Source organism: Corylus avellana, chromosome ca2 (genome assembly GCF_901000735.1).
Source record: "Corylus avellana chromosome ca2, CavTom2PMs-1.0".
In the NCBI taxonomy this organism is placed as follows: domain Eukaryota; kingdom Viridiplantae; phylum Streptophyta; class Magnoliopsida; order Fagales; family Betulaceae; genus Corylus; species Corylus avellana.
Window position 1 is genome coordinate 2,427,220 of NC_081542.1, and position 15,925 is coordinate 2,443,144.

Consider the following 15,925-nt stretch of genomic DNA (forward strand, 5'->3'; position numbering starts at 1 on the left):
TATACTACAAGCTATCCAAGAAGTAAGTACCCAAAAAGAGAAAAGGATCAAGAAATAAAGTATTGGATTTTTTACTTTTCGCCATACTTTTTAAGAGAAAGATTAAAAACAAAAAAATAAGCATACTCTTTCTCACATTTCTAGCCATTGAAAGTAAACCTTTAATAACTTACACATTGAAGACCGCTAGTCCAGACCAATGGCATGATATATCTGTAACACTGTAACAAAAAAAGGAAACCAATTTCTTACAAGCATAACAATTACTATATAACTTACAAGTTTAACAATTACCATATAAGAAACAGAAAAATTTCAAGTTCCATAATCAACAATAATACATCAGAATTCAGATCCATTGCCCTTGCATTTGTTATAGCTTTAGCTTCTATGCTCTCCCTTCTTCCAGACATCACCTCTGAACCCAGATTCGTCAACTGGGAAAAACTCTAATTCTGGACTCCAACTCGCATTCACAATCCTTAATGATGGCATAACTCGTTGCATCTTCGACCATTCCACTCCCAAATCAGAGAGAGATTCGAACATCAAGGCCTCAATCTTCCAAACAGTATTGTCATCTCCCCAAAAGCTCTGATGGAATTCTGCAATATTACCAGAGGAAATTGAAAGAAACCTTAATACAGGAAGTGATATGGGGTTGAGCCACATTGGACTGATCTTTCCTGGATAAAATTGGAGACACAGCTCATGGAGTTGTTGTGGAGGACAGAGTTTATCAACCTTGGTAATGAGGTCACTACCATCACTATCAAAGCAACTCATGGACAAATATTGCAGTTCTTGGAGATTTACCAATGCATTGATCTCATTATCTCCAATCTCATCAGCTCGAGTTATTTGTATGCTCAGCATCCTGAGTTTCGCTAAATTTCTCAATTCTCCAATGCGACAACCTTCTGGTTGGCTTGATCTTGCAGGTCTAAACCCTAGCAATACTTCAAGGTTTGAAAGCCTTCCTAGGCCTTTAGGAAAGCATTCAAGTGAACCGCAATGGCTCGCATCTAAGACCTTCAGCTTCTTAAAAGTCACAATGTAAGATGGAAGCATTTTCAGGTTTTGACAATAACTTACATCCAAAATCTGAAGGTTACCAAGCTTCTCAAGTGAGGGTGGGAATTGAACCAATGGATGAGTGTTGCTTAAGTTAAGGTAAGTTAAGTGCTGAAGGGAACCAATCTGATTTAGAATACCTGAGAGGGATGTTTCAAAGATTGATTTGGAAATATCAAGTACCCGCAAGTACTGAGGCTTGCAAAGTGCTTTGGCAGTGCTGGATGCAATCTTGTTCACTTCAGCAGTCTTGGTTGTTGACAACAAAGCTCGTAACTTTTGATTGCCTATAAGGTGCTTCGAATCCAAACTGCTAGTCATCCCCAAATGGCGACTACTTGTTCCATCTTGTTTAAAGAATGCATCATCTTCAGCGATTTTTAACACCAAATCACGAACCATATCATGAATTGTGCAAGTGTAAATTGTCCCATTGTAAGTCTTATCAACAACCTCAATCAAACATCGATTGGTTAATCCTGAGAAACAATCTTCCCCGGCTTCAGTTATTAATCTACCACTTCTCAGCGGGACAAAACACTCTCCAATCCACCAGTGGACCAACTGCTCTTTACTGATGACACAATCCTCTGGGTAAAGAGAGAAACAAAGAAAACATGACTTTAGATGAGGTGGAAGCTCATCATAGCTCAACTGTAGTGAAGCCATCAAGCCTCTCTCAGAATCATCATTTTCTGCTAATTCATCACGGAAATGGTCTAAGATTCGCTTCCATTCATGATATCGAGATGGTTTACAAAGCATCATTCCTCCAACTACCTTAATTGCTAATGGAAGACCCTTGCACTTCTCTACAATCTCCTTCCCAATATTCTCTAGCTCAGGGTATTTACACTCACCTTCACTTGCTGCAAATGCAATATTCCGAAACAGTAGCCAACTATCATCCCTACTGAGAAATTTAGGCCAATGTATTCTGTTTTCCCTCGCTCCCATCTTTTGTACAACTTTCTCAATTCTTGAAGTAATAATGACACTACTTCCATTTCCTTTAGGTAATCCTTCAAAAATTCTCTCCCACCAAGCAAAGTCATGGCCCCACACATCATCCATCACAATCAAATACTTCTTCCCTATGAGATATTGGTTTATTTTCCTCAACAATTCACCTCGATCATCCCCAACACTAGCATCTCCCAAGTTCCTTAACATGCTTCTCAAAATTTGTTCTTCACTAAAAGTTTGTGAGACAGAAACCCACATTCTTCTTTCAAAGTGTCCCTCTATTTCTCTATCATTGTAAACTTCCAGAGCAATGGTGGTCTTTCCTAACCCACCCATGCCAACAACTCCAATTGTCAGTATACCATCATTTGCTTCAAATAGCCAATCTTTTACCTTCCTTTTGTCACCTTCCAATCCTACCACTTTCGTATGATCGTACACAGGTGAGCTCCATCTTTGGGATAAGTCATTGCATCCATACACCATTTGTGGTTGGTTTGAAAATGAGACACCGAAATAAGATGCAATGTCTTGTTTGATTTTGGTAATTTTCTCATTGATTTCTTTGAGGCGCTTTCCAGTCTGATATTGACCTGGAATCTTTGTCGGATAGATGCACGTTAACCAACCAGTGGAAAAGAGTTCATTATCCCTGGACTGAAGTTGGCAATCTGCTAATATGTCTTCAGCTTCAAAAATCAGCTCTCGTAAATTGACCGTGATCCCTCGAAGAGTATGCTGCTTCCTTTTGAGCCTATCAACATCTTTGAGGAAGCTTTGCATTAATAGGAGCTCACTCTGCAATTTTTCAAACTGATCTCTGAATTCGCTTAAAACGCGGCTCTCTTCTGAAAGAGCATTAAGCAGTTTTTCCAAGAAAACGCTTACTATTGCATCCACCATGTCTTTGCCTAGCAAAACATTATAAGAGAAATGAGTCTTCAACATTTAATGAAATATTATAGTAAGAATCATCAAAGAATGGAGGAAATCCAATCAAGAATAGTAGAGATCAGGTTATCTCAGGAAGAATGTGTCCTACTAAAAAATGCCAATGCCCTGCTGCTTGGACTGCTATTAGATTACCATTGCCTAGAGTTGAATGGCGTAAGCTGATATGGCATCCAAGAGCGATTCCGGAGCATATTTTTGGAGTTTAGCTAACTGTGAGAAACAGATTTTCAACAAAGGTTTTACTACTTAAATGGTTTTATAATGGGAATGCGATGTGTGTACTGACTTGTAGAAGAATCTTGGAAAGCAGAAATTACTTATTTTTACAATTGTAGATTTTCTAAAAGAATTTGGAAGCATTTACCAGAATTATGCTCAATTAATGCATAGATAGGAGTATGGATGTGGAACTCATAGTGGGCAAGTGCGAATGTAAAGGGTAACAGTTTTCAAGGTATTCTGCTGTAGCTAGTTTGGTAAGCTCATATTTACCATATTTGGCTAGAAAGAAATGCAAGGAATCGTGGTCGAAATCATGGAAACGGGGAAGTTTGGCAACATACTATAAAGGAAGATGTCAGAGATTAAATCTGTTCTGGCAAGCCTAAGAAATAACCTTCCCAAGCTACATAGAAATTGGAGCATTCCTTTGTCTTGTTTTTTTTTTTTTTTTTGGTTAGTACCAATTTCTTTCTCTTTCGTGTGAAAAATGTTCATTCATATCTTAAATCACCACTTATATAAAAATATGAAATTGATATAAAATAGAAAAATTAATTATTTAATTAGTACTTTAACAATATCTGTTAAAAGTAAATAGATAGAAATTTCCTCCAAATTGGTATGGAGGAAATATCCTCAAATCAATATAAAATAGTGCCAAGTATCTATAAACATTTAAAATGCACATTAAATTCTTAACCTCATTAATAGCAATTTACCAATTTAGATTAAATTTAATGTGCCTTTTAAATGTTTATAGACACTTGGCACTATTTTACATGGATTTGAGGATATTTCTTCCATACCGGTTTAGAGGAAATTTCTGTCCAAAGCAAATACTGTTTTTGTTCCGGAACTTGTTTTTATGAAGTTGCTTCCCTTATATATTCTTTCAAGAAGTTGTTTCCCTCAACTAAACAGATGGGCACTAATAATCTCCTTCTCTAACACGTTTCCCAACCCCAAAAGCCAAGATTCAAAAATAACTATGCAATGTTCTGTTTGTTAATGTGTTTTGGAGGGAAAAAAACATTTTTTGATGTGACATAAAAGTAAAAACCGTCTTTTTGTTTTCAAGGTATTTGTGTTTGAGTCATTTGTTAATGTTTTTGTTTTTGTTTTGAGAAGAAAAAAGTGTTAAGGTTATAGCAGACAAACAGAAATCAGACAATTAGCAACCAACAACTACTATCTAGAGACAGGATGAACCACAACAACATGACCAACACCGTGCAGAAGTTTGAGTCTGCATCAAACTCTTCAAAGTCCTCATCTGCTCATGCGCGGCTTTGTAATTTGCTGTCTAGTTTATCGTTTATTTGTGTTTCAAACTTTAATTGTGAATATTTGTAACTTATCTTTAGTTTGTTCTGCACATGTAAGAAAGTATACTGATGTTTAAGAACTATTGTAACTGACATGTCAAGTAAAGTTCTTTATAAATTCAATACAATCGACTGTTTTGGAACATCAACCAAAGCAGATTTTCTCAATTCAGAAAAATAAGAGACAGAAAACAAAAATTGCATATAAGTCTTCCATCTATCTAAATATGGCCTTTCCAAGTCAAGAATGCAACATAGAATTGGAACACAACAGTGCAAATGCAAAATACAAGGGAAAGACTCAAATATAACTCTAAGAAACTTGTTTCATCATGCTTTTAACATTGAATTGAAAGAAGAACAAAAAGGAACAGAACAAAGTCTAAGCAGTCAGGGTACGTTAAACTTACAATTGGGTTCTGTTCACAGTTTAAACTCTTCTCCAATGATGCCCAGAATCTCACAGAACCAAGTGACTTTGACCTCCAATAATAGCCTCCAAATCTCACAGACCAAAGATCAAACAGATTGTCAACAATCTTTCTAATGCAGAAGCCCCAGTATTGATGAATGAGAAAGCTTCAAGGATAGATGATCCGTAATGATTAAGCTTATATGCTCATGCCAATTGCCAATGGAAGCTGGAGCCATCCTGTTTCAATATTTCAGACCTGAATTTACATAACCATCCTTCAATTATTAGACCCAGTATGACAACCCAAGGACATTATGGTAATGCGATCGCTAATTGCTCGACAACCCAATGGGTCAACTAGAACTGGTCCACACGGTTGGTTTGAAGAATAAGGCAGCATTACCTAGAAACGACATTAAACTTTCCTTTCATCTCTGTGGTTCCTTCCTCTTGCCTTCCCAAGTGACCAGAGCCCCGGTCGGCTGCTCTGTTTCTTAGAAATTGCTAAAACTATAATTAGAGTCTCATCACATTACAAACTTAATTTTTAAGCTTCACAATTAAGCTTGGCCTAATCAAAATTAAATTTGACCCTTTATTTGTATTTTGACACCTTCGAATGAGAAATTTTGGTTCTGTTTATGCTTACCACAACTAGTAACTAAAGAATAAAGATAATTAAAAGCTATGATCCATGATCTACTAAATAATTTAATTAATTAGTAGTTGACATAATAAATATAAAGTGAATTATCATGTAAATTTGTAAGGAAATGTAAAAATTGTAGTATCTTCAACATGATCAAGATCCATATTTAAAGAGGATATTTTCTTGATTATTATTATTATTAGGTATTCATTTGATTTTTTTTTTTTTTTATTGCCTTTTCGATTGAGACAGTAAGATAAGAACAATTTATTTTTAACATGATCCATACTATTATACTATGGGATGACCACTACTCCCTAACTCTTTTCACTCATGAAAAGAAAAACGAAAACAAAAACATTTCCTTCGGCAGATGGCACATTTGCAATAGTCATACTAAGTGATCAGTAAGCTGTATAAACAGGATGGTTATAATTGCTCTGCAACCGCTAACCGTTTATAACCGCCTACTTTTATATATAATAATATAAATATATATTTTATATTTTATATTAAAAATATAATATTAAAACGACTTTGTTTTGTTGTTAAACACCAAAATTGTGGTTTTTTAAATACAAGTTATGAATAGGGTTTCATCATATTCTTTATTTTTTGGAACACTTTGACCCAAAACTATTTAAAATAAGCACAATGAAAACCCAAAACACCTCAAAAAACCCATATAAAAAAAGTTATAAAACCGCCGATTATTGATTTGAATCACCCGCAGGTTATAAAATAACCGCTAACTACCTAAGTGGAGCCGTTGCGGTTATTAAAATCTAATAACTGTCTTAAGAGGTTGCGGTTAGCGGTTTTAGCCAACAATTGCTAATCACAACCGCTTGTACACCTCTAGTGATCAGTAGATGTTGAAGAATTATTTCGGATTACATTCAAGTAAATTAATTCAGGCTCAATTCATCATTTCATTAAGATAAACTAGGTTCTAGAATTACTTCATCGTTATATATATCATAGTAAGATTATAGGGCTCTCTTTACTCCCCCTTCTTTGAGCTCTTTCATACTAGTCTACTCTTTGTTTGCCATCAAAAATCTTCATCTTCGTCTTCGTCTTCAATTTTCATCTTCTTTGATTTTCGGAGTTGGATTTCATTTTCATCGACTACATCCTTCGTTTCATTGCCCTCCATCTCCTTTTGTTTGAGGAAATTAACAAGTCCAGTAAGAACAACATCAGCATCATCACCCTTCATTAATTCTTCTGCCACTACTGCAGGAGTGACCTGTACTTTCTCCAACAAGTGTTCAATTTGTTCAAAGAGTGGGTGACTTTGAACGTCAAGGTAATTGGAAACTAAAATTCGAAACCCATTAACGGTGCAGAAGGACAAGTTAATGTGCATGTCCATTCTACCCGGACGTAACAATGCCGGATCTATTTGGTCTTTGTGATTGGTAGTAAACACAATGATTCGCTCCTCTGAGCTGCTTGTCCACAAACCATCTATGGAGTTTAATAGACCTGAGAGTGTGAACTCACTGAACTGCATAAACAACACAAAAAAGCATATAAATAGGCAATAAGACAAAAAGTACATATGATTAGCTTAATCTTAGATTAATTGAACTTGGACACGCTAATGTCATTAGTTTGTAGAAAAAATTACTTAACAAGAAATGTTATATATCACACTTTCCAAACAATTCTTAAATCAATTATTGTTATAATGAAAAAGAAAAAATTCAATGACTAATTGACAATGTCACATCAATAAAGTAAGATAAAAGTAGAGTTTATAACATTACTCTTTTGCAATTAATTTGTGCTATTGAAAACTAACTTGAGGTTTAGCTTTTTGGCCACTAGGCAATAAGACAAGTAAGATTAAAATAAAGAGTAATATTATTCTTTGCACTTATTTATTATTTATTCCACTTATTTCATGCTAGTTGACGTGTTCTACTTTTAAAAAAAAAATTACAAATTAAAAATTAAAAAAACTTACTGACTTTGAAGATAATTAAAACAGTCATGTCATTTAATGCAAAACTAGTGTGATGAATGAGTAATGAGTAGCTTTACTTAAAAAATTTAAAAACAAATTTTTTTAAAAAAAAAATTCTGGTTTTGAATTGTGAGAAGGGAGAGCTCATGAAAGCTCCGGCGAGAGTAGCGAAGAAAGGTGTCGGAGGAGAAGACCTTGGCGACTTTGAAGAGTCACAGCGAGGCGGAGAGGAGAAGAGATGGCGGCCTAGTCCCCTCCACTAACAAGGCTGTCTAGCCACAACCCATCTGGGTCCAGCCAGACCAACAGCGGGTTTGGCCACACCCCACGCCTGGGTCTGGCCTAGACCCGCGTGGTCTCTCACGGGGAGTCAAGGGCAGTTGGTCCCAAAGAGTACAGCGCTGGATATTTTGGGAGAAACAACTAAAGGGTAAAAGTGTAATTTTACATCAGGAAAATGACAACGCCATGCCTTTTGCCAAACACCCCCTAATAGTTTTGCAAATTTGGTATAGACAGCTGGAAAAAGAAGCAAAAGTTAGGGAGATATACTGAGAAAAAGAACCACCAAATTAAGATCATGATTGGATGATTGGAAAAGAGGCTTGCCCACCCTTTGTTTTTGTAAAGCTGCTCGCCGTTTGTTTTTACTTTTTATGTAATTTCTCATTTTCTTTTTCCCAACTTGAATAACAATAATTTAATTAAAAAAAAAAAAAAAGGAATGATCGGAAAGAAAAGCAATAGATTTTAAGGACCCACTAACCCTTTTAAACTCGCGTTTTAGAGGACCATCATCTTTTTCGGATCGATCCCGGACCTCTCTAGTGCAATCTATGTCCTCAATCACAAGAATGGAACGATTAGACGTATTACGCAACAACATCCTCAGATCGGCATTGCAGTTAACATTGCTGAGCTCCAAATCGTAGACATCAAACTTCAAGTAATTTGCCATGGCTGCAATGAGGCTGGTTTTCCCAGTTCCAGGAGGCCCATACATCAGATAGCCGCGCTTCCAAGCTTTCCCAACCTTTTTGTAAAAACTCTTCCTCCTCAAGAACCGATCCAGGTCATCCAGAATAGCCTTCTTCAACTCGGGTTCCATGGCAATCGTGTCGAATGTTGCTGGATGCCCCAGTTCGGATGATTCCCATGACCTACTCGCCCTCGTGTAGTGCTTCAAAACCTTCTCCCCTTCTTTCATGGCCTTGTATTTGTTCAAGATATGAGGCAGATAAGAATCAATGACTTTCTCTCTATGATTTTCATCAAAACTCAGCACATACTTGGGCCTTGCGTCTGATTGATCAGTAGGACTCGGGATCGTTTGCTTACGAGATGATGGATTTATCGGCTGTTGCTGCTGCTGATCTTTCTGATGGAAATATCTCCATGTGAGCTTCATGTCTTCAAAGACATCAACGATAGATTCTTCACCTTCGATTGCAATTGCTATCTTCTTATTACCTCCTCCCAACTTGCCGACTCTAAAGTTCTTGTTTGCGCGGCTGATCTTGGAAGGTAGGTATTCTTTGACGGCATCATAGAGTTCGTTGCGACCCATATTCTCCCAGATCTCAGTGATGGTGATGCGAGAAGAGCTATCAGCAAAAGTGCCAAAGAAGTAGCTCTTCAATCTGGAGATGATGAATGATCGGACATTCAACGGTATGAATTGATTGGTCGCAGTTTGCAAAAGCATCATACATGTGGAGAGGGCTACATAGGCCTCGAACCATGATGATGCTGTAGGTATGCTCTTCAGAGACGACGAAAAGCTGTGAAAAACAGGATTCATGATTGATGGAGAAGCAGGATGTAAAATCTTGGTTTAAAGGGTTCTTGTTTTGGGAATTCGATCAATGCGATAATGTTGGTTAAGACTTGTACTTCAAAGTCAAAAATGGTGGTTGCCATAAAGGATAAAAATTGGCATGCTATACTTTTCTTTAGAAGATTGTCGACAATTGAGGCTAATTGGTTCTATTAGTCTTCATCCCTATAGAAGCTTTGATAAAAGGAGCAGTAAATGCAAATCATATTGTTAACAATTGTAGGCTATGTTTATAAGAGAATTGTGAGTTTTGCTTATATATAGTCAATCGACTATTGTGGTGAAGTGGGCAGTAACTCCACACAAGTAATCCTAAGAAGGGAGTTTTTTTCTTTTAGTGAGTAACAAAGAAGAGAGCTAGGGATGTGCAAAAGAGTGAGTGTTTTTGTCTTTTTAACTTAATTAGCACTTACTATATTGAGAGAAGTGTGTGAGGCTCTTCTTTGGGGCAAAGTGTATTTGGGTGGTATAAGTATGTACTGTGAGTTGTAATAATTTGTTCATAATGGAACTCTCTTGTTGGTGGACGTAGGCCAGTTTTGGGTTGAACCACGTAAATTCTTTGTGTACATATGTGTTCTCGTGTGTTTTATTTTCAAACTTATTTTTTGCATAAATGGCTGATGAAAAATTAGTTGCCAATTAATATCAATTTCGTAACAGATAACTCACACTGGCCTTGTTGTTAGGCCCTCAACCTTTCCTTATTATATCCCATAAGCCTGAGATCGAGAGGAGAGCTATTGAGGACTTGGAAAAAAACAAAAGTAGCACTGGTTCTTACGTTGGACGATTTTTTTTTTATTGACCGTTCTACGATATTGTTTGAAATTGTAGTCTGGTAATGCGACCGCCAAGTGCTCGTCAACCCAATGGGTCAACTAGAACTGGTCCACACGGTTGGTTTGAAGTATAAGGCAGCATTATCTAGAAACAACATTAAACCTTCCTCTCATCTCTGTGGTTCCTGCCTCTTGCCTTCCAAAGTGACCAGAGCCGCGGTCGGTTGCTCTGTTTCTTAGAAATTGCTAAAACTATAATTAGAGTCTCATCACATTACAAACTTAATTTTTAAGCTTCAAAATTAAGCTTGGCCTAATCAAAATTAAATTTGACCCTTTATTTGTATTTTGACACCTTCGAATGAGAAATTTTGGTTCTGTTTCTGCTTACCACAGCTAGTCACTAAAGAATAAAGATAATTAAAAGCTATGATTCATGATCCACTAAATAATTTTATTAATTAATTAGTCGTTAACATAATAAGTATAACGTGAATTATCGCGTAAATTTGTAAGGAAATGTAAAATTGTAGTATCTTCAACATGATCAAGATCCGTATTTAAAGATGATATTTTCTTGATTGTGGTTTTTGTTGTTTTGTTGTTAAACACCAAAATTGTGGTTTTTTAAATACAAGTTAGGGATAAGGTTTCATCATATTCATTGTTTTTTGAAACACTTCGACTCAAAACTATTTAAAATAAGCTCAAAAAATAAGCATAATGAAGGCCCAAAACACCTCAAAAAGCCCATATAAAAAAAGTTATAAAACTGCTGGTTATTGATTTAAATAATCACTAACCGCCGGTTATAAAATAACTGCTAACTACCTAAGTAGAGCTGTTGCGGTTATTGAAATCCAATAATCGCCTTAGGCGGTTACGGTTAGTAGTTTTAGCCAATAATCGCTAACCGCAACCACTTGTACACTCCTAGTGATCACTGAATGCAGAAGAATTATTTTGGATTATATACAAGTAAATTCATTCAGGCTCAATTCATCATTTCATTAAGATAAAATAGGTTCTAAAATTACATCATCGTTATATATATCATAGTAAGATTATAGGGCTCTCTTTACTCCCCCTTCTTTGAGCTCTTTCATACTAGTCTGCTCTTTGTTTGCCATCAAAAATCTTCATCTTCATCTTCGTCTTCGTCTTCAATTTTCATCTTCTTTGATTTTCGGAGTTGGATTTCATTTTCATCGACTACATCCTTCGTTTCATTGCCCTCCATCTCCTTTTGTTTGAGGAAATTAACAAGTCCAGTAAGAACAACATCAGCATCATCACCCTTCATTAATTCTTCTGCCACTACTGCAGGAGTGACCTGTACTTTCTCCAACAAGTGTTCAATTTGTTCAAAGAGTGGGTGACTTTGAACATCAAGGTAATTGGAAGCTAAAATTCGAAACCCATTAATGGTGCAGAAGGACAAGTTAATGTGCATGTCCATTCTACCCGGACGTAACAATGCCGGATCTATTTGGTCTTTGTGATTGGTAGTAAACACAATGATTCGCTCCTCTGAGCTGCTTGTCCACAAACCATCTATGGAGTTTAATAGACCTGAGAGTGTGAACTGCATAAACAATACAAAAAACATATAAATAGGCAATAAGACAAAAAGTACATATGATTAGCTTAATCTTAGATTAATTGAACTTGGACACTCTAATGTCATTAGTTTGTAGAAAAAAATTACTTAACAAGAAATGTTATATATCACACTTTCCAAACAATTCCTAAATCAATTCTTGTTATAATGAAAAAGAAAAGATTTCAATGGCTAATTGACGATATCACAACAATAAAATGAGATAAAAATAGAGTTTATAACATTACTCTTTTGCAATTAATTTGTGCTATTGAAAACTAACTTGAGGTTTATCTTTTTGGCCACTAGGCAATAAGACAACTAAGATTAAAATAAAGAATAATGTTATTCTTACACTTATTTATTACACTCATTTCATATATTAGTTGATGCGTTCTACTTTTAAAAAAAAAAAATTAATAATTGAAAAAACTTGTTGACTTTGAAAGATAATTAAAACAGTCATGTCAATTAATGAAAAATGAGTGCGATAAATAAGTAATGAGTAGCTTTACTTAAAAAATAATAATAATAAATAAATAGAATATATATATACTTGCAAAGGTAATCGGCCACTCCAATAGTTTTGCAAATTTGGTATTTACAGCTGGAAAAAGAAGCAAAAGTTAGGGAGATACTGGAAAAAAGAACCACCAAAGATCATGATTGGATGATTGGAAAAGAGGGTTGCCCACCCTTTGTTTTTGTAAAGCTGCTCGCCATTTGTTTTTACTTTTTATGTAATTTCTCTTCTTTTTTTTCCAACTTGAATAACAATAATTTTTTTTTTTTTTTTTTTTTTTTAAAAAATAAGGATGATCGGAAAGAAAAGCAATAGATTTTAAGGACACACTAACCCTTTTTAACCTGCGTTTTAGAGGGTGATCATCATCTTCTTCGGATCGATCCCGGACCTCTCTAGTGCAATCTATGTCCTCAATCACAAGAATGGAACGATTAGACGTATTACGCAACGACATCATCAGATCGGCATTGGAGAAAACACTGCTGAGCTCCAAATCGTAGACATCAAACTTCAAGTAATTTGCCATGGCTGCAATGAGGCTGGTTTTCCCAGTTCCAGGAGGCCCATACAACAGATAGCCGCGCTTCCAAGCTTTCCCAACCTTTTTGTAAAAACTCTTCCTCCTCAGGAACCGATCCAGGTCATCGAGAATAGCCTTCTTCAACTCGGGTTCCATGGCAAGCGTGTCGAATGTTGCCGGATGCCCCAGTTCGGATGATTGCCATGGCCCACTCGCCCTCGTGTAGTGCTTCAAAACCTTCTCCCCTTCTTTCATGGCCTTGTATTTGTTCAAGATATGAGGCAGATAAGAATCAATGACTTTCTCTCTATGATTTTCATCAAAACTCAGCACATACTTGGGCCTTGCGTCTGATTGATCATTAGGACTCAGGATCATTTGCTTACGAGACGATGGATTTATCGGCGGTTGCTGCTGCTGATCTTTCTGATGGGAATATCTCCATGTGAGCTTCATGTCCTCAAAGACATCAACGATAGATTCTCCACCTCCGATTGCAATTGCTACCTTCTTACCTCCTCCCAACTTGCCGGCTCTAAAGTTTTTGTTTGCGCGGCTGATCTTGGAAGGTAGGTATTCCTTGACGGCATCATAGAGTTCGTTGCGACCCATATTCTCCCAGATCTCAGTGATGGTGATGTGAGAAGAGCTATCAGCAGCAGTGCCAAAGAAGTAGCTCTTCAATCTGGAGACGATGAATGATCGGACATTCAACGGTATGAATTGATTGGTCGCAGTTTGCAAAAGCATCATAGATGTGGAGAGGGCTACATAGGCCTCGAACCATGATGATGCTGTAGGTATGCTCTTCAGAGACGAGGAAAAGCTGTGAAAAACAGGATTCATGATTGATGGAGAAGAAGGATGTAAAATCTTGGTTTAAAGGGTTCTTGTTTTGGGAATTCGATCAATGCGATAGCTCACACTGGCCTTGTTGTTTGGCCCTCAACTTTTCCTTATTATATATAAGCCTGAGTTCGAGAGGAGAGCTATTCAGCGCTTGGAAAAAAACAAAAGTAGCACTGGTTCTTACGTTGGACCATTTTTTTTATTCACCGTTCGACGATATTGTTTGAGATTGTAGTTTGATTTCGACCGTAGGATGATAAAATAGTTAGGTTGGATTTACTGGGTTATCACTAAAATCAACTTTAATCTAAAAGTTAGAATTTTGATAATTATTTAATTTAACGATCAGAATTAAGTCATTCAAAAACTATTACTATTTTTCTTCATTGATATCTTTTGAGAAGTAGTGGGGCAGATGGTTTTCTTTCTCTTTTTTTCATTTGGCTTTTCAAAGGGAGAAAGGAGAGAGAATCCTACGTACAAAGATTCTCTTCCACCCTTATTAATCTATAATAAGGAGGAGGAAAGAAAAGCTGAAAAGGGGAAGAAGCTGAGAATACTTCCAAACGATTTGCAGGAAGTGGGGGTATACTTATTCATTCATATTTGCTTTAAAGATTATTGGATTGTCGATCGTTTTCATTAGATGGATTGTCATGTTTGATGTACCTCAGATACCTTGACGAGGCTTTTGAGCACCGTCTTCCACAGCAAGCACATGCATTATCTCCCGTACATCACCTTTCATTATTTTTTCTTCTCTTTGGCCCGGGGTCCCGGTTCCGGTTCCGGTTTCTCAAAATTGAGAACCGGGGTACCCCGGTTCCGGTTCCGGTTTTAGGCCAAAAACCGGGAAACCGGACCGGGTTGACACCCCTACCTTTTTCCATCTCTTTACCGAAAGTACCCTCTACAGTCCACTGCTTGTCTATTGTCTCGTAAATGACAATTTGTCATTGGGATTAGGGGTGTAAACGAGCCGCTCGTTTAAATTTTACTCGAGCTCGAGTTCGAGTCGAGCTTAAGGGCGAGCCAAAAAAATCGAGTAAAAAAAAAATTAACTTAAAGTACTCTTAAACGGCTTAAGAAGATAGTTTGCATATGAGTATTTGTTTAACCTAGCTAGTCGAGTATGGAGCCTGAGTCAATACAGCAAGGCATTTGGTTTCAAAGAGAGAGGATATGCATCCTTTTATAGATAAGCAAACTTGGAGATTAATGTTTTCTTAACAATGTGGGACAAGTTAATAGGTTGCATTTAGACTGCATTGGGATAACGCCCCCTACAAAAAACTATTTTTTCAACGTCTCTCTCAATCCCCCTCAATAGTCACAACGCATCTTCCACCTGAACTCTCATTTCTGACTCTCTCACTCTCGCTCATCAAACAGGTAGTGATAGTGTTTGGGTCTGTATGATTCTTCAATAGTTTATGCCTTTTGCAATCTCCCTCAATAGTTTCTGCTTGATTCTTCTTCCTTTCGTTTGGGTCTGCTCTAATTGAATCGATGTCTTTTTAATGATTGCTCTCTCTCTCTCTTTGATCACGAAGGGTTTAGAATTTTTCATTCTCTAACGCTTAAATATAAATGCAATTTTAAGATTTTAATAATTATGAGATTTATAATTAATTATGTATTACTTAGTTTATATATATATATATATATATATATATATATATATATATACACACACACACACACACGAGCTTATACGAGCTTGCTCACGAGCCTAGTCGAGTCGAGCCGAACTTATTTCGTTTAATATTTGAGCTAGGATTTGTGTTCATAAAATGCTTCATTTAATATTCGAGTCGAGCACAAGCCGAGCCCGAGCTTACTCGCGGAACGCTTCGCTCACTTAACAACTCTACTTGAGATGATGGGATCCATCGGTCGGTGAGGTGGATGAATAGGAGGATTTTGTGCGTCTTCTTTTTGATCGGAACAAATTAATTAGTGGTGGGTTTCAACTTTCAAGCCTTTCCTTTCGATGGCTTTAAGAAGAAAGCTAGTGGTTTCTTATCAAAAGAAAAGCAACATTCACCATTTATTATTAATTTAAATTTATAACTTAATTTACTGAGCAAGATTTTTTATTTTTTATTTTTTATTTAAAAAAAAAAAAAACAAGGGCAAACTATTGGTTGGAACAATTATTGGTGGAATGATTTTTGAACTTTCTAGACTAGTACAGTCAAAATGTTTGTCGTTTAGCGTTTATAAAAGAG

At 36.5% G+C, this 15,925-nt stretch overlaps 3 protein-coding genes across 3 annotated transcripts; all 3 read right to left on the reverse strand.

Annotated features, from left to right (window-relative positions):
• Positions 1 to 85: 85 nt before the first annotated feature.
• On the reverse strand, positions 86 to 5,406 carry LOC132168919 (disease resistance RPP13-like protein 4). The gene is made up of 2 exons (XM_059580004.1): positions 4,952 to 5,406; positions 86 to 2,951 (listed from the first exon to the last, which is right to left on the reverse strand). Exon 2 carries the CDS (start codon positions 2,941 to 2,943, stop codon positions 382 to 384), a length of 2,562 nt encoding a protein of 853 aa, XP_059435987.1. The 5' UTR covers positions 2,944 to 2,951; positions 4,952 to 5,406; the 3' UTR covers positions 86 to 381.
• Positions 5,407 to 6,452: 1,046 nt separating this feature from the next.
• LOC132171883 (AAA-ATPase At3g50940-like) lies at positions 6,453 to 9,556 on the reverse strand. The gene is made up of 2 exons (XM_059583295.1): positions 8,347 to 9,556; positions 6,453 to 7,118 (listed from the first exon to the last, which is right to left on the reverse strand). Exons 1-2 carry the CDS (start codon positions 9,379 to 9,381, stop codon positions 6,660 to 6,662), a joined length of 1,494 nt encoding a protein of 497 aa, XP_059439278.1. The 5' UTR covers positions 9,382 to 9,556; the 3' UTR covers positions 6,453 to 6,659.
• Positions 9,557 to 11,197: 1,641 nt separating this feature from the next.
• Positions 11,198 to 13,849, reverse strand: LOC132171285 (AAA-ATPase At3g50940-like). Its single transcript, XM_059582569.1, has 2 exons — positions 12,657 to 13,849; positions 11,198 to 11,784 (listed from the first exon to the last, which is right to left on the reverse strand). The coding sequence occupies exons 1-2, from the start codon at positions 13,689 to 13,691 to the stop codon at positions 11,329 to 11,331; spliced, it is 1,491 nt and encodes a 496-aa protein (XP_059438552.1). The 5' UTR covers positions 13,692 to 13,849; the 3' UTR covers positions 11,198 to 11,328.
• Positions 13,850 to 15,925: the final 2,076 nt, after the last annotated feature.

Bases quoted from the DNA above. Each gene is read 5' to 3' on its own strand.
- LOC132168919 (XM_059580004.1), bottom strand. From the start codon at position 2,943: ATGGTGGATGCAATAGTAAGCGTTTTCTTGGAAAAACTGCTTAATGCT.
- LOC132171883 (XM_059583295.1), bottom strand. From the start codon at position 9,381: ATGAATCCTGTTTTTCACAGCTTTTCGTCGTCTCTGAAGAGCATACCT. The intron at 7,119-8,346 runs GTTAGTGGGTCC...TTGTTTATGCAG, and splicing joins TAAAACGCGAGTTTAAAAGG to TTCAGTGAGTTCACACTCTC.
- LOC132171285 (XM_059582569.1), bottom strand. From the start codon at position 13,691: ATGAATCCTGTTTTTCACAGCTTTTCCTCGTCTCTGAAGAGCATACCT. The intron at 11,785-12,656 runs GTTAGTGTGTCC...TTGTTTATGCAG, and splicing joins TAAAACGCAGGTTAAAAAGG to TTCACACTCTCAGGTCTATT.